The 17483-nt window shown below is 75.8% G+C and overlaps 2 protein-coding genes across 8 annotated transcripts in view; one reads left to right on the forward strand and one right to left on the reverse strand.

Moving 5' to 3' along the window:
* Nucleotides 1-531: 531 nt before the first annotated feature.
* On the reverse strand, nt 532-11248 carry TRIM3 (tripartite motif containing 3). Of its 6 annotated transcripts, none has more exons than XM_064505337.1 (12): nt 11152-11248; nt 9816-10255; nt 7376-7613; nt 7145-7296; nt 6879-7059; nt 4370-5093; nt 4180-4283; nt 3906-4073; nt 3664-3832; nt 3095-3165; nt 2067-2207; nt 532-1521 (listed from the first exon to the last, which is right to left on the reverse strand). In XM_064505337.1, the coding sequence occupies exons 2-12, from the start codon at nt 9944-9946 to the stop codon at nt 1369-1371; spliced, it is 2232 nt and encodes a 743-aa protein (XP_064361407.1). In that variant the 5' UTR covers nt 9947-10255; nt 11152-11248; the 3' UTR covers nt 532-1368. The 6 variants fall into 6 exon arrangements, with proteins under 6 accessions (XP_064361407.1, XP_064361406.1, XP_064361409.1 ...); XM_064505336.1 differs by having other exon boundaries at nt 3652-3832; XM_064505339.1 differs by lacking the exon at nt 11152-11248 and having other exon boundaries at nt 3652-3832; nt 7376-7552; nt 9816-9936.
* A 3678-nt stretch (nt 11249-14926) lies between these two features.
* The window catches only part of ILK (integrin linked kinase), a 79704-nt gene continuing 77147 nt past the window's right edge, over nt 14927-17483 (forward strand). For both annotated transcript variants that reach the window (XM_064505345.1, XM_064505346.1), the window contains exon 1: nt 14927-14933. The gene's annotated coding sequence lies outside the window, so the exon portion shown is untranslated. The remainder of the gene's footprint in view (nt 14934-17483) is intronic.

The raw sequence follows: 17483 nt of genomic DNA on the forward strand, positions 1-17483 counted from the left end.
CTCAGCACCATGCCCAGGCTCAGCACCGTGCCCAGGCTCAGCATCATGTCAGGGCTCAGCACCGTGCCCAGGCTCAGCATCATGTCAGGGCTCAGCATCGCGCCCAGGCTCAGCACCGTGCCCAGGCTCAGCACCGTGCCCAGGCTCAGCATCATGCCAGGGCTCAGCACCGTGCCCAGGCTCAGCACCGTGCCCAGGCTCAGCATCATGCCAGGGCTCAGCACCGTGCCCAGGCTCAGCATCGCGCCCAGGCTCAGCACCGTGCCCAGGCTCAGCGTCATGTCAGGGCTCAGCACCGTGCCCAGCCTCAGCACCGTGCCCAGGCTCAGCACCGTGCCCGAGCTCCGCAGCAGCGTGGGCTGAGCCCGGCAGGGCCGGCGGCTCTGCGGCACCGGACGCTCCCCGCGCAGGCGGCACGGCCGGGGGCCCGGGGAGAGCCGCGCGCGCGTCCCGTCGCCAGCCCTGGCCGCGGCGGAGCCCGCGGGGACGCCGCCCTCCGTGCCGGGAGCAGCCAAGGCGCAGGAGCCGCGGTACTTGGAGAATACTTTATTTTGTACATACAGTTTGTCAGCGCGTGGCGGCGGGCCCGCGCGACCCCGCCGTGGGGCAGGGCACGCGCCGGCGCCCGGGCTGGGCTCGAAGCTGGGGGAGCGGGGCCGGGCGAGCGGGGCAGCGAGCGGGGCCTCCGTGGGGCCGGGGGCCGTGGGGCGCCGGTGCCCCCCTCCGCACGCCTGCCCCCGCGCAGGGCATGGGGTCCCCGGCGCCCCACGGCAGTGCCACCCCCCCGCCTGCCCCCAGGACCCCCGCACGGGGGTCACTGCTGCAGCGGGAGCCAGCGTGCGGGGCTGCCGGACACCACCGTGGGGCAGAGCACGGGGCACGTCCCCGGCCCCCGCAGCCCCCCCAGCACCCTGCGCCCCGGCCGGACCCGTCCTCGCCCCAGCTCTGGGCCCGGCCACCCCCAACGCAGGGGTAAAGTGCAACGAAGGCCTGGGCGGGGGGTGCAGCGCTGGGGGGCACGCCCCACGGCAGCCCCACGCCGGGCAGGGGCCGGGGCAGGGCAGGCAGAGCCCCCGAGCCCAGCGCCCGTCCCTCCCCGGCCACCCTGCCCCACGGCGGGCAGAGCCCCCGAGCCCAGCGCCCGTCCCTCCCGGGTCACCCTGCCCCACGGCACAGGGCTCCTGCTGGCCAGGGACCCGTGACCACGGGACGCCGGAGCCACCAGCCTGGAGAGCCGCGGCCACGGGACGCCGGAGCTGCCGGCCCGGCTCTGCAGCCCCCGCGGGCGCGCGGCGCTGGGGCCGAGGCCGGGCGGGCGGGTCCCCAAGGGGGGCACCGGGGCCGCCCCGCGCGGCCCGGGCCCCGCAGCTACTGCAGGTAGCGATAGGCCTTGAAACAGTGATTGCCGGAGTCGGCCACCACCACGTGTCCGTCCGAGGTGAGCGCCAGGCCCTGCGGCCCGTACAGCGGGTCGGCAGCCGTGTTGATGTAGGAGAGGAAGGAGCCCGAGCTGTCGAAGACCTGCAGAGACAGGGACCGAGAGAGCCGCTGTCCCCCCGCCACCGCTGCCCCCTCCTCGGTGCCGCCGGCCCGGCCTGGCACCGTCCCCACGGACCCCCGGCTGCCCCGGCCACCCCCATGGGCACACGGACCCCGTCGCTGTCCCCATGGGTGCACAGACCCCGTCCTGGCCACCCCCATGGGCACACGGACCCCGTCCCTGCCCCAGATGTCCCCATGGGCGCACAGACCCCGTCCTGGCCACCCCGGCCGCCCCACGGGCACAGGGACCTCGTCCTGCTCCGCTCCGTCCCTGCCCAGCCCGCCCTGCCCTCTGCGTCTGTCCGGAGCAGCGGCTGGTGCCACAGACCCCCATCCCTGCCGGGACCAGCCCCGTGCACCGGCCAGACAGGGCCGGGCTGGGTCTCGCCCCAGACGGCCCCGTGGGGCAGGAGGCCCGGGGGGCTTGGGGAGCTCGTGGGGGTGGCGGGGCCGCCCTCCCTCCGCGGCAGCTGGTGCAGCCCAGCTGGGCACGACAGCGGGAGCGCAAGGGCCCGCGCCCGTACCTGAATTCGGCTGTTGCCCCAGTCGGCCACGATGATGTTGCCGTTGGCGTCCACGGCCACCCCGGTGGGGGCATTGAACTGCCCGTTCCCCTCACCGTGCGACCCGAACTTGAAGAGGAACTCGCCGTCTGCGTTGTACACCTGCGGGAGGGAGCGGTCAGCGCAGCACCGCATGGCAGGGCATGGTGTGGCACGGCATGCTGCAGCACGGCGCGGCATGGCGCAGCATGGCACGGCGCAGCACGGCACGGCACGGCATGGCACAGCATGGTGCAGCATGGCACGGCACGGCACAGCATGGCGCAGCATGGCATGGTGCAGCATGGCACAGCACGGCACGGCACAGCACGGCACAACATGGCATGGCACAGCACGGCATGGTGCAGCATGGCACGGTGCAGCACAGCACAGCACGGCACGGCATGGCACAGCACAGTGCAGCGCAGCACAGCACGGCACAGCACGGCATGATGCGGCATGGCACAGCGTGGTGCGGCATGGTGCAGCATGGCATGGTGTGGTGCAGCGCAGCACGGCGCAGCGCAGCACGGCACTGCACAACGTGGCACAGCACGGCGCAGCGCAGCACGGCACTGCACAACGTGGCACAGCATGGCATGGTGCAGCACGGCACGGTGCAGCATGGCATGGCACGGCATGGCACAGCACGCGTGGCACGGTGCAGCGCAGCACAGCATGATGCGGCGTGGCACAGCGTGGTGCGGCACGGTGCAGCGTGGCATGGTGTGGTGCAGCGCAGCACGGCACAGCGCGGCATGGCACAGCACAGCGCAGCATGGCACGGCGCAGCATGGCACAGCACGGGACGGCATGGCACAGCACAGCGCAGCATGGCACGGTGCAGCATGGCACAGTGTAGGGCAGGGCAGCACAGGGCAGTGTGGCGCGGCACAGGCCAGCTCCCAGCTCCACGGGGCCAGGGGACACCAGGGGTCCCGGCGCAGCGGGGCACTCACAGGACCCCAGCTGTGGGACACCGGGAGCGGGGCCACCGCCACCACACTCACCTTCACGGAGTGGTTATGGAAGTCGGTCACCACGATCTCGTTCTTGTTGTTGACTGCCACGAAATGGGGCCCTGGGGAAGAGAGGAGCTGAGCCGGGGACGGGGACGGGGATGGGGATGGCCCCGGTGTCCCGCGCCGGGGCGAGCGGTGCTGCCGGACAGCCCCGACCCCGCGCGCCCGGTTAGTGTGGGTTAGCGTCACACCAACAGCCGGTGAGCCCAGGCACGAGGACGTTAGTGCGCACGGCGCCCGCCCGCCCCGGGAGCCGGCCCGAGGGCCTGGGGCTGCCTGGGAGCCGCGGGGCACCGGGAAGATGCTCCCGCACCGGGCAGAGGGTCCTGCAGCGGGTGGATGCTCCGGTGCAGGACCGGGGCAAGAGCACGGCCCCCGAGCCCGACCCAGCGCGGCCCCCTCACGTCACAGCCCAGACCCCCGGCGTCCCGGCGCTCCGGCCGGCAGCGGCGAGGCGCGCGGTACTCACCCGGCCCCGGCCCCGGCGCAGCGGGAAGCCAAAGGCATGCAGTAAGGAACAGGGGACTTGCCAGTCGGTGTATTACCATCGAGTGTACCTGCAAACTGCCGCTCGGCCGTGCCCCGGCTCCCAAACTTGGTGACGAGCTTGCCGTTGGACTGGAAGATGAAGACGCAGCAGGCTTTGTTGTCCACCACGATGATGTGGCCGTTGCGGTCCACGGCGACGCCCTTGGGGCCCATCAGCCGCCCGGCCCCGATCTTGGTCTGCGGCCGGGAGAGGGGGGTCAGCAGCGCCCGGAGCCGCCGCCCCCGCCGCCCCCGCCGCGCCCCCCCTCACCTTGAACTTGCCCTCGGGGGAGAAGATGCTGACCCAGCGGTTGTCGTAGTCGGCGATGATGATGTCCCCGTTCATGTCCACGGTGACGCCGGTGGGGCGCTGGAGCTGGCCGGGCGAGCGGCCCCGCACGCCGAACCGCAGCCGAAACTGGCCCTCGTTGGAGAACACCTGGAGGCCGGAGCAGGGCTCGGGGGAGCAGCGCCGGACCCAGCCGGGCCGGGGGGGGAACCCGCCCGGGGGGGGGTCCCGGGGGGCAGCGGGGGCCGGCTCCTACCTGCACGCACTGGTTGTTGCTGTCGGCCACCACGATGCGGCCGGTGCTGGAGGTGGAGATGCCCTGGAGGTTGGTGAACTCCCCCTTCTCCCGACCGCGGCTTCCTGCGGGCAGGCAGGGGTGAGGGGCGCTGCGCCCCCCCGCCGCCCCCCCCCGGCCGCCCCCCGGCCGCCCCCCGGCCGCGGCTCACCCACGCGGAAGATGAGCTCGTCCTCGATGGGGTTCTCCTTCTTCTTGCCGCTGCTGTACATGCTGGACGGGCGGCGCACGGCCTTCTGCCGGATGTGCCCGCCGCTGGGCGACTTCACGCGGCGCTTGACGTCGTCGGGCGAGGGCGGCACGTCGCAGGCCTTGACGGCGCGGACGCGGAAGGGGCTGCCGCGGATGGGCTGCCCGTAGAGCAGGATGGAGAGCAGGAAGTCGCCCTCGGCGCGCGGCGTGTACAGCAGCTCGTAGGTGCCGTTCTTGTTGTCCAGCACCTCGGCGTCGGCGGCGCCGCCGTCCGGCCCCGTCACCTGGAAGCGCAGGCTGGCGCTGCCGCTGCGCACCAGCTCCCCGTCCTTGTCCTTGGTGGTGACGCTGAGCGAGGAGGGCTGCCCCACCACGGCGTGCCGCAGCCCCTCGCCCGTGGCCACCGTCTCGTGCGCCGTGGCGCTGGTGGTGATGAGCACGCCCAGGTTGAGGATGGACTTGCGGACGCCGTCCGTCTCCACCACGTAGTCGAGCTGGTCGTTCTCGTGCGGGTGCTCGGGGAACTCCTGGCTGGCCAGCGCGCTCAGCCGCTCGCTCATCTGCTTCTTCACCAGCAGCACCTCCGTCTCCGTGCCGTGGTGCAGCGCCTGCTCCGTGAAGGCGCAGCTGCTGAGGATGTTCTCCTGGCCCTGCCGCAGCGCCTCCAGCTGCGCCTGCAGCACCTGCCGGGACGCCACACGGTCACCAGCGCCCGCCGCCATGGGGCACCGGGGACCCACCGCCATGGGGCACCACCAGCGCCCGCCGCCATGGGGCACCCACAGCGCCCACCAGCATGGGGCACCGGGGACCCCCAGCACCCGCCGCCATGGGGCACCCACAGCACCCGCCGCCATGGGGCACCGGGGACCCACCGCCATGGGGCACCACCAGCGCCCGCCGCCATGGGGCACCGGGGACCCACCGCCATGGGGCACCACCAGCGCCCGCCGCCATGGGGCACCGGGGACCCACCGCCATGGGGCACCACCAGCACCCGCCGCCATGGGGCACCCGCAGCGCCCGCCGCCATGGGGCACCACCAGCGCCCGCCGCCATGGGGCACCGGGGACCCACCGCCATGGGGCACCCGCAGCGCCCGCCAGCATGGGGCACCGGGGACCCCCAGCACCCGCTGCCATGGGGCACCCGCAGCGCCCGCCGCCATGGGGCACCGGGGACCCCCAGCACCTGCCGCCATGGGGCACCCGCAGCGCCCGCCGCCACGGGGCACCGGGGACCCCCAGCACCTGCCACCATGGGGCACCACCAGCACCCGCCGGGATGGGGCACCCGCAGCGCCCGCCGCCATGGGGCACCACCAGCACCCGCTGGCATGGGGCACCGGGGACCCCCAGCACCCGCCGGGATGGGGCACCCGCAGCGCCCACCGCCATGGGGCACCAGGGACCCCCAGCACCCGCCGCCATGGGGCACCCGCAGCGCCCGCCACCATGGGGCACCACCAGCACCCGCCGCCATGGGGCACCAGGGACCCCCAGCACCCGCCGCCATGGGGCACCCGCCGCGCCCGCCGCCATGGGGCACCACCAGCACCCGCCGCCATGGGGCACCGGGGACCCCCAGCACCCGCCGCCATGGGGCACCCGCAGCGCCCACCGCCATGGGGCACCGGGGACCCCCAGCACCCACCGGGATGGGGCACCCGCTGTGCCCGCCGCCATGGGGCACCACCAGCACCCACCGCCATGGGGCAGGGGGACCCGCCAGGATGGGGCACCCACAGCGCCTGCTGGGATGGGGCAGGGGGGACCCCCAGTGCCCGCCGGGACGGAGTCACGTGCAGCACCCACCAGGATGGGGCACCCGCAGCGCCCGCTGGCATGGGGCACCAGGGACCCCCAGCACCCACTGGGATGGGGCAGGGGGCACCCACCGGGATGGGGCACCACCAGCACCCACCAGAATGGAGCACCAACAGCGCCCACCGGACTGGGGCACGGGGGACCCCCAGCACCTGCCAGGCTGGGGCAGGGGGGACCTGCCAGGACGGGGCACCCCCAGCACCCGCCAGGATGGGGCACCCGCAGCACCCACTGGGATGGGGCAGGGGGGACCCCCAGCACCCGCCAGGATGGGGCACCCGCAGCACCTGCCAGGCTGGGGCAGGGGGGACCCCCAGCACCCGCCGCACTGGGGCAGGGGCAGTGGGGCGGGCTGGGGTCCCCCCTCCCCTCACCCCGACGGTGCCGGACGCCGCCCCGCTCCGGAGCCGCCGTGAGCACCGGCGGGCGCAGGGCCCGGGCAGCGCTGCACCGCAGCCGGCTGCATGCAGGGGAGCGCGGCCGCGCCGGCCTTGCTGGGACGCGCCGCTTACACGGCCGGGGACGCGTTTGCCTTTTTTGGGAAGAGCCGGGCGCTGCCGACCGCGCTGGCGGGGGCCCAGCCGGCCCGGGCTCGCCGTGCACGGCGCTGCGGGGGGCCGGGGGGGGGACGCGGCGTGTCACCTTCTGCTTGGCGCCGCAGGTGGCCTCCAGGTCCCGCACCAGCAGGGCCTTGCGCTGCCGCAGCGCCTTCTCCAGCTCCTCGAAGGTGCTGCCGATCTCGCACACGGCCTCGTTCTTGCGGTCCACCAGCTGCTTGCTGATCTCCGTCACCAGCCCGATGGCCGCCGCCAGCTGCGGGAGCCTGCGGAGCGGGCGGTGGGCGCGGGGCAGCGTCCCGCCGCGGGGTGCCCCCCCCCCGCCCCGTCCCCCCCCCCCCGCCCCGGTACCTGCTGCGGATGGCGTCGAGCTGCTGCTGCAGGGCGGCCTTGTGCTGCTCCACCACGTCGCGCAGCGGCACGGTGACGTGCTCCCGGTGCTCGCCCGCCGCGCACTCCCCGCACATGGCCGTCTCGCACGGCTCGCAGTAGAACTCCATGCCCTGCGGCGCCGGGCGCTCAGAGGGGGCCGCCCCACGGCCGCCCCACGGCCGCCCCCCGTGCACCCCCCCCAGCACCCACCTTGCCCTCGTGGTTGGGGCAGGGGAGCGGCTGGCCGGTGGCGGCGCTGACGGGGTCGAGGCCGGGGCCGGGGCCGGGGCCGGGGGTGTCGGGGCCGCGCTGCAGCACCTCCATGAGGTTGGTGATGAAGAAGTTGTTCTGCAGGGCGGCGACGCCGCGCTCGGGCAGGATGGAGGTCTGGCGGCACACGGGGCAGGACAGGGTCAGGCTCTGGGGCGGGATATAGTTCTGGAGGCACCTGGGGCACAAGGGGGACAACGAGAGGGTCAGGACGCGCCACGGGGCGGGGGGGGCACAGGCGGGGGACGGGGGACGGGGGACGGCACGGAGCGGAGCCGCGAGGGGCTGACAGCGCCGGCAGGACGGACGGACGGACGGACGGATGGAGGGACGGGGGCGGCTCTGCGGTGCATCGGGGTGCACAGGGCAGGGGATGGGGACGGCAGGACAGACGGACAGGGGGGGCAGCTCCGCGGTGCATCGGGGTGCACGGGGCAGGGGATGGGGCTGGACAGGGACGGCAGGACAGACGGACGGACGGATGGAGGGGGGCAGCTCCATGGCGCATCAGGGTGCACGGGGCAGGGGATGGGGACGGCAGGACAGACGGACGGGGGGGGCAGCACCGCCGTGCACGGGGCAGGGGATGGGGCTGGATGGGGATGGCAGGACAGACGGACGGGGGGGGGGGGGCAGCACCGCGGTGCCATCAGCCCCCCAAGCGGGGCGGAGCGCGGGCTGGGCAGGAGGGCGGTGCCGGGCATGGGGGGCCGGGGTGGGGAGCGGGAGGGGCAGGGCGGGTTGGGGGGCGAAGCCTGCAGGGAGGGGGCTGCTGTGGGGCGGGGGCGGCGGGGGCCCTGGCGGGAGAGAGAGCAAACGTCAGTACCGTGGCGTGGCCCCCCCACTGCGTATGCAGCCCCCAGCCCCACACCTGCCCCACACCCGGCCCCACATGCAGCCCCCAGGGCACCGCAGCCCCCAGCCCCACGCCTGCCCCACACCCAGCCCCACATGCAGCCCCCAGGGCACTGCAGCCCCCAGCCCCACGCCTGCCCCACACCCGGCCCCACATGCAGCCCCCAGGGCACCGCAGCCCCCAGCCCCACACCTGCCCCACACCCGGCCCCACATGCAGCCCCCAGGGCACCGCAGCCCCCCATCCCACACCTGCCCCACACCTACCCCACATGCAGCCCCCAGGGCACTGCAGCCCCTGGCTGCACGCCTGCCCCACAACCCAGCCTCCAACTGCAGACACAACCCTTGGCCCCACACCTGCCCCACAAATGGCCCCCAGGGCACCACAGCCCCTGGCCCCACATGCAGCCCCACACACGGCACCCAGGACACTACAGGCTCCAGCCGGGACCCGGCCCCACACGCGGCCCCAGGGTACCACAGCCCCCAGGGCCACATCTGCCCCCCAAGCAGCCCCCAGGGCACTGTAGCCCCCAGCCCCACACAGAGCCCCCGGGCATCGCAGCGCCCCGGCTCCTCTCCCACACAGGGGGTGCAGGGGGGATGCAGTGGGGCACAGTGTGGATGCAGGGGGGATGCAGTGGGGCAGGAGGTGGGCGGGGGTGCAGGGCAGCACAGCGGGGGTGCAGGGGGGATGCCATGGGGCACAATGTGGGTGCAGCGGGGTGCAGTGGGGCACAGTGTGGATGCAGTGGGGCACAGTGTGGATGCAGTGGGGCGCAGTGGGGCACACGAGGTGTGCAGGGGTGCAGTGTGGATGCAGTGGGGCACAGTGTGGATGCAGTGGGGCGCAGCAGGGCCTGGCCGCCCCACGTCACCCCCTGCGGAAGGGCATGCAGGGGGGCCCGGCGCGGGTGCAGCAGGACACAGCAGGATGCAGCAGGGCGCTGTGGGGCCGGGGGCCTCACCCCCCACACAAGGGTGCAGTGGGGCGGCGCAGTGGGGCCCGGTGTGGGTGCAGGGGGCACAGCAGGGACGTTGTGGGGCCCCGTAGGGATGCCATGGGGCGCAACGTGGATGTAGCGGGGCACGGTGGGGATGCCGTGGGGCGCAGCAGGGATGGTGTGGGGCGCAGCAGGGATGCCGTGGGGCGCAGCAGGGATGGTGTGGGGCGCAGCAGGGATGCCGTGGGGCACCACAGCCCCATCTCACCTCTCGCAGAAGGTGTGCAGGGGGGAGGGAGGGTGCAGTGGGGTGCAGCAGGGATGCCATGGGGCGCAGCAGGGATGCAGTGGGGCGCAGTGGGGCGCAGTGGGGCAGCACGGCCCGGTCTCACCTCTCGCAGAAGGTGTGCGGGGGGGGGAGGGTGCAGGAGGGATGCAGTGGGGCGCAGCAGGGATGCCGTGGGATGCAGCAGGGATGCAGTTGGGCGCAGCAGGGACGCCGTGGGGCGCAGCAGGGATGCCGTGGGGGCGCAGTGGGGCGCAGTGGGGCGCAGTGGGGCAGCACGGCCCGGTCTCACCTCTCGCAGAAGGTGTGCAGGCAGGGCAGCACCTTGGGGCTGCGGTAGCGGTCGAGGCAGATGCTGCACACCAGGAACTGCTTGTCAATCTGCCGCACCACGGGGCTGGCGCCGGGCTCCCGCTTGGCCATGGCGGCGCCCCCGCAGCCCCACGGCGCTCGGCCTGGGGGGGGCACGCTCAGACCCACACCGCCCCACGGCGCTCGGCCTGCGGGGGAGGATGGTCAGACCCACACCGCCCCACGGCGCTCGGCCTGGGGGGGGGTGATGGTCAGACCCACACTGCCCCATGGCGCTCAGCCTGGGGAGGGGTGATGGTCAGACCCACACTGCCCCACGGCGCTCGGCCTGGGGGGGGTGATGGTCAGACCCACACCGCCCCACGGCGCTCAGCCTGCGGGGGAGGATGCTCAGACCCACACCGCCCCACGGCGCTCGGCCTGCCAGGGACGGGGTGGGGGGGTGATGCTCAGACCCACACCGCCCCACAGTTCTCAGGGCAGCCCAGGTCAGCTGCCAGCCCCACACCCCCGGTCTCGAGAGCCCCACGCCTGCCCCACACGCTGGGCACGCAGGAGCCTGCTCAGCCCACGAGGCCCCACAGCACCCGCAGCCGCCGCAGCAGCACCCGCCCCACACGCTCCGGGGCAGGCCGGGACTGGGGTCCCCAGGCCCCCCCACAAGCACCCGCACATTCCCTGGGTGCCCATAGCCAGCCCCACGCCTGCCCCTGTGCTCACCCCATGCCAAACACTCCCTGCCCCACGGCACCCCCTGCTTCCCCCATGGCACCGCCAGGACCCCCCTGCCTGCCCCACAGCACCCCCTGCCTGCCCCATGGCACCATCGGCACCCCTCCACCTGCCCCACAGCACCCCCTGCCTGCCCCATGGCACCGCCAGCATCCACCTCACCTGCCCCACGGCACCACCAGCACCCCCCTGCCTGCCCCATGGCACCCCTGACCCGCCCTTGCCTGCCCCATGACACACCCAGCACCCCCCATCTGCCCCCCAGCACCGCCCCGCCCGCCCCCCCCACCCCACTGCCCCCCCGGGGCACTGCCCCTGCCCCACAGCTCACTGCACTGCTGCTGCACTGCCCCCCCCCACTGCCCCCCTCCCAGGACGCTGCACGCCCAGCGCGCTGCACCCGCTCCGCAGCGCCCCGCACCCGCCCCACGGCGCGCCGCATGCACAGGGCACCGCGCCCGCCCCACGGCGCCCCACAGCGCCCCACGGCGCCCCGCGCCCGCCCCGCTCACGGTGCGCAGCCCCCCCCGCCCCCCCGCGCCGCAGCCCCCGCCGCCCCCGCGCCCCGGCCCGGCCCCGCTCACGGCGCTGCGGCGGCCCCCGGCTGCAGGCCCCGGCCCGGCCCCGCCCCGACGGCCATTGTGCGGGGCCGCCGGGACCGCGACGTCACCGCCCCGCCCCGCCCCGCCCCACCGGCACCGGCACCGGCACCGGCACCCGTGGGGGCGGCCCTGCCCCACGCGCGGCGCCGAGGCACCGGCTCCCCGTGCCCGCTGCCCCCGCTGCCCCTCCGGCCCCCCCCCCCCCCCAGCCCGGGCCCCTGCGGCTCCCGACGGCCCTGCTGCCCCCCGCTCCCACCCCCCGGCGCTGCCCCTGCCCCACGGCCCGGTCCGGGGCCAGAGCGGACCCGCAGCTCAGCTCAGCTCAGCTCAGCTCAGCTCCCGACCCCGCGCCAGCCTGGTCCTGCCCCCATCCCAGCCTGGTCCTGCCCCACATCCCAGCCTGGTCCTGCCCCCATCCCAGCCTGGTCCTGCCCCACATCCCAGCCTGGTCCTGCCCCACATCCCAGCCTGGTCCTGCCCCCCAACCCCGTCCGTGCCAGCCTGCTCCTGCCCCACATCCCACCTGCACCAGCCTGGTCCTGCCCCCCAACCCCACCCATCCCAGCCTGGTCCTGCCCCACATCCCGTCCATGTCAGCCTGGTCCTGCCCCACATCCCAGCCTGGCCCTGCCCCGCATCCCGTCCCTGCCAGCCTGGTCCTGCCCCCCAACCCCACCCGTCCCAGCCTGGTCCTGCCCCACACCCCAACCTGGTCCTGCACCCCAATCCTATCCATGCCAGCCTGGTCCTACCCCCCATCCCATCCGCGCCAGCCTGGTCCTGCCCCACATCCCAACCTGGTCCTGCACCCCAATCCTATCCATGCCAGCCTGGTCCTGCCCCACATCCCACCTGCACCAGCCTGGTCCTGCCCCACAACCTGTCCATGCCAATCTGGCCCTGCCCCACATCCCAGCCATGCCAGCCTGGTCCTGCCCCTCATCCCGTCCACACCAGCCTGGTCCTGCCCCACATCCTACCCACACAAGCCTGGTCCTGCCCCACAACCTGTCCGTGCCAGTCTGGCCCTGCCCCACATCCCGTCCGTGCCAGCCTGGTCCTGCCCCACATCCCCGTCTGCACCAGCGTGGTCCTGCCCCACATCCCAGCCTGCTCCTGCCTCCCAACCCCATCCATCCCAGCCTGCTCCTGCCCCACATCCCGTCTGTGCCAGCCTGGTCCTGCCCCACAACCTGTCCATGCCAATCTGGTCCTGCCCCACATCCCGTCCGTGCCAGCCTGGTCCTGCCCCACATCCCAGCCTGCTCCTGCCCCCCAACCCCACCCGTCCCAGCCTGCTCCTGCCCCACATCCCCCCCATGCCAGCCTGCTCCTGCCCCCCACCCCGCCCGTGCTGTGCCCCCCCGCCTCCTCCCCGGGGCTGGGCCCCGCTGTCACGCTCAGGCCGCCCGGCCCGGCTCACTCACCCCCGGCAGCCGCGAACCGGCCCGGCTCGGTTCAGCCGCCGCCGCGAGCAGCCGGTGCCGGCGGGGCGGGAGGGCGCATCGCCGCCGCGGCCCGGTTCGGCGCGGCCCGGTTCGGCTCGGCGCGGCGGGGACTGCGCCAGGGCTGGGCTCCCACCGCAGCCGCATCTGCCAGCGCGGCCCGCACCACCGGCTGCGGGGGGGGCGGCGGCCGATCCTCCTTTAGCCCTGGCCCGCACGGGACCCCCCCGCGGCCCCCCCGGGAACGGGAACACGTCGCGAAGCGACGTGTTCCCGTTCCCGGGGGGGCCGCGGGGGGGGTCCCGTGCGGGCAAAGGGGAGAAGCAGCGCAGGACCCTCATCCCCCCCCCCCGGCGGGAATGGTCGGGTCCGGGCTGTGGCTCTGCAGTGGGGGGGGCTCCGGGCGCGTCCCCCGCTGCATCCCCGGGGTACCCGGCTGTCGCCACGGCAACCGCATCCACGCCGGTGTCCCCCCCCCCCCCAAAGCGGGGGGCACCCGGGGGCCCGCATTGCCCCCCCAGGAGGAGGGACCCCCCCCCCCCCGCCGAGGGAGCCTGCGGTGCCCACGCGGAGCCTGGGGACACGCGTGCCATGTCCCGCGGTGACACCCCACCGCCGGGTCCCAGCGCCAGGCCCCCGCTGCGGCCGCGCCCCGGCCCCGCACAGCACGCGCACCCGGCCATAGGGGCGTCCCGGCCCGGGGGGGCCCCCCGCCTGCGCGGCCCGGGGGGGCCGGGGGCACCGGGAGCCGGCCCGGGGCCGCGGGATGCTCCAGCCCCGCGCGGGCAGCAGGGAGGGCGCGGGGGGGCCCGGGCGGGTGCTGCCGCCTGCTCTGGGCCGCGGCCCTGGCGCAGGGCCGGACTCGGGGGCAGCGGGAACCGGCTGGGCCGCATTCCCGCACCACCGCCCCGGAGCCAGCGGCACGGCGGCACCGGCACCGGCCCCGGAGCCTCCTCCCAGGTGTCCCCGTACCCGCGTCAGGGGCCGGAGCGCAGGCTGCCCGCAGAGACCGGGAATCCTCCATCCGTGGCGGTTCGTTCTCCCGGCACAGCCGGGCAGTCGTGAGCGGCCGGGTCTGACCCCGAGCTGCCCCGGCTTCGAGGGGGCTCAGGGACCCCTCCCCTCCCCAGAGCCGCCTTCCGCGGGGGTTGGGAGCACCCCCCCCCCCGGCCCCCAGCCCCTCCCGCCCGGCTCGGCGGCGCTCCGGGGACGGACCCTCGGGGGCGGCGGTGCAGCCCAGGGGGCTGAGGGGGGCCCTGGGCAGCCCTGGAGCTGGTCCCGCAGGGGCGGGGGGAGGCGGCCGCGCTCCCCCCACGCAGCCTGGCACCGCCCGGCCCCCGGCGCACAAAGGCGGCACTCACGGGGCTGCCGGCGCCGGGGCCAGCTCAGCCGCGCCGTGGCCCCGGGCCAGGCCGGGCGGCCCCCCCGGGGCGGGAGGCTCCCAGCACCCTGCCAGCAGGGTCCCAGGCCTGGGGGCACCCGCGGCTTGGGCGGCCGCGGTCCCGCAGGGCAGGACGAGGGCGCGGAGCAGGAGCAGGACCACGGCACGGAGCAGGGCCACGGCACGGAGCAGGGCCACGGCACGGAGCACAGCGCGGTCTCCTGCGGGGGGGCAGCAGCGGGGACGTGGCTCCGGCCCGGCTCTGCCGGATGCTCCCGCCGGGCTGCCGGCTCCACCGCCCCGGCGGCTTTTGTTGGCACCGCACGGCGCAGAAGGGAGGATAAAGCTGCACCCACCCATGGTGGGGGGGCCCCAGCCCCCAGGCAGCCCCATGGCAGGGCCCCCGGGGGCTCAGCTTGAGGGTGGGGGGTCTCATCCCCAGGCAGCCCCACAGCAGGGCCCCCAGGGGCTCAGCTTGGGGGAGGTCGCAGCCCCATGGCAGGGCCCCCGGGGGCTCAGCTTGAGGGTGGGGGGTCTCAGTCCCCAGGCAGCCCCCGGCAGGGCACCCGGGGGGGGCTCAGCGTGCCCCCCCGCCCTCCAGGCGCCGCAGGAAGGCCAGCAGGGCCGAGCCGTCCCGGGGGGGTCGGGGCGCCCGTCCCTGGGCTCAGGACCCGCAGCCGGGTCTCGCGGAAGCAGGGAGGGACCCGCCCCAGGGACGGACCCCAACGGCGCCAGCAGCGGCCCCAGCGGCCCCCCGGCCCCAGCGGCCCCCCGGCCCCGCGCTCCCGCCGCCACGAAGCGCAGCGGGTCCGTGCCCGGCTCGCTGGCCCCGGCGTCCGGCAGCCTCGGCAGGGAGGGCGGGCGGCAGCCGCTTGGGCTCCGGCAGCGACACCGGGGCACGGGGCGGGCGGGACCCCGGGGGCCAGGGGCCGGGACCGGCGCTTAGGGGCGGGGCCCGCCCTGGACACGCCCTTGCCCCGCCCCGCCGGCATGCCGCCACGCCCACCACGCGGAGCCACGCCCCTTCCCACGCCCCCGCGCCCCGCCGTGCCGCGGAGCCCCGCCCCTCTGCGCGTTGACACGCCCCTTCCCCCGTCCCGCCTCCCCAAAGACACTCCCACCAGGCGGAGCCACGCCCCTGCGCCACGCCCCTCTGCCCTTGGCGCGCCCTCCTACCCCAACGACACGCCCCCTCTGCGTCACAGCGCCCCCCCGCCAAGACCGGGCCACGTAGCCACGCCCCCTCCGCCCCGCCCCGCCCCGTGCCCCGCCCGCTTGCCGTCCACGCCCCCTGCCAGTCACACCACTCTGCCACGCCCCCGCCCCGCCCCGCCATGCCCCCTTCCCTCCGCATGGCCACGCCCCCGCCACGCCCCCCGCCACGCCCCCCGCGCCGCGACCCCGCCCCCGGTTCCCGCAGCCCCACGGCGGCCACGGCCCAGCCCCACGGCCAGCTGCCCTCTGGCCACCACCCCCCCAGCCCTCTGTCCCCCCGGCCCACGGCCCCACAGCTCCACGGCCCACCCAGGCCACAGCCCCCAGCCCAGCCCCACAGCTCCTGCGGGCCCACAGCCCCCTCAGCCCACGCAGAGCCTCGGCCCGAGCACCTTGGGGGTGGGGCAGAGAGTGTCCCTGGGGCCACTGTGCCCCCCCACAGCCTTGCAGGGAAGTGGCCCCTGGGCCGGGGTGGTCCATGCTGTGGGGTGGCCATGGGGAGCTCAGGGGTGGTCCATACCGTGGGGTGGCCGTGGGGAGCTCGGGGGTGCTCCGTGCCGTGGGGTGGCCGTGGGGAGCCCGGGGGTGGTCCGTGCTGCGGGGTGGCCGTGGGGAGCTCGGGGGTGGTCCGTGCCGTGGGGTGGCCGTGGGGAGCTCGGGGGTGGTCCGTGCTGCGGGGTGGCCGTGGGGAGCCCGGGGGTGGTCCGTGCCGTGGGGTGGCCGTGGGGAGCTCGGGGGTGGTCCATGCTGTGGGGTGGCCGTGGGGAGCTCGGGGGTGGTCTGTGCTGTGGGGTGGCCGTGGGAGCTCGGGGGTGGTCCGTGCTGCGGGGTGGCCGTGGGGAGCTCGGGGGTGCTCCGTGCCGTGGGGTGGCCGTGGGAGCTCGGGGGTGCTCCGTGCCGTGGGGTGGCCGTGGGGAGCTCGGGGGTGCTCCGTGCCGTGGGGTGGCCGTGGGAGCTCGGGGGTGGTCTGTGCCGTGGGGTGGCCGTGGGGAGCTCGGGGGTGCTCCGTGCCGTGGGGTGGCCGTGGGAGCTCGGGGGTGCTCCGTGCCGTGGGGTGGCCGTGGGGAGCTCAGGGGTGCTCCGTGCCGTGGGGTGGCCGTGGGAGCTCGGGGGTGCTCCGTGCCGTGGGGTGGCCGTGGGGAGCTCAGGGGTGGTCCGTGCCGTGGGATGGCCGTGGGAGCTCAGGGGTGCTCCGTGCCGTGGGGTGGCCGTGGGGAGCTCGGGGGTGCTCCGTGCCGTGGGGTGGCCGTGGGGAGCTTGGGGGTGGTCCATTCAGTGGGGTGGCCGTGGGAGCTCGGGGGTGGTCCGTGCCGTGGGGTGGCCGTGGGGAGCTTGGGGGTGGTCCATTCAGTGGGGTGGCCGTGGGAGCTCGGGGGTGCTCCGTGCCGTGGGGTGGCTGTGGGAGCTCAGGGGTGGTCCGTGCTGTGGGGTGGCCATGGGGAGCTCGGGGGTGCTCCGTGCCGTGGGGTGGCTGTGGGAGCTCAGGGGTGGTCCGTGCTGTGGGGTGGCCATGGGGAGCTCGGGGGTGCTCCGTGCCGTGGGGTGGCCGTGGGAGCTCGGGGGTGGCCCGTGCCGTGGGGTGGCCGTCGGGCGCAGCCAGCCTGTGTCACGTTCACATCCCCCTCGCCGAGCGCAGCCCCGGCCCGGCCCCGCCTGCCCTGGCCCCAGACCCCGGGGATCCCTGGCCCAGGGTGGAGCTGGCCCTGCCCAGGCCAAGGAGAGCCCGGGCAGCGGGGCCGTGGGGCCCCCTGAGCCGCAGGGAACGTGGGGGCCGCAGGGACCCCCCCGAGCAGCAGGGCCGCAGGGACCGTGGGGACGTCCTCGAGCGCAGGGTGCCATCCACGCGCGTCACCCCCAGGCAGGTCCCTCCCCGGCAGGGCTCAGCCCGGGCTGCAGACAGGGCCGCGCGCTCGCACCCAGCCTCAGCCGGCGGCGCTGAGAAAGGCGCTCTGACGCCTTGGGCCCGGCCGCAGCCGGGACGCTCGGCTGCAAACCCCCCGGTCGTGGGCCTGCGTCCTGCCCTCTTTCCGGGGGGCCGTCGCTGGACTCCGCAGACCTTGGGCCTGCCCGAGCGTGGCCCCCGTTACGGGAATGCAGGCACGCGGCTGGAATTATATCTTGGCCAGATTAGTTCTTTTCTAAAATAAACTCAGCGTTTATCAGCCGTCTGCCTGCAGGAGCAAAGTCCAGCCAAGCCCCCGGCCAGCAGCCTGGCCTGCCACCGCGTCGCTCCTCGGGGCCAAAGCCCCACGGCATCCGGGAGCAGCTGCCTG

Source organism: Dromaius novaehollandiae, chromosome 1 (genome assembly GCF_036370855.1).
Source record: "Dromaius novaehollandiae isolate bDroNov1 chromosome 1, bDroNov1.hap1, whole genome shotgun sequence".
Lineage (NCBI taxonomy): Eukaryota > Metazoa > Chordata > Aves > Casuariiformes > Dromaiidae > Dromaius > Dromaius novaehollandiae.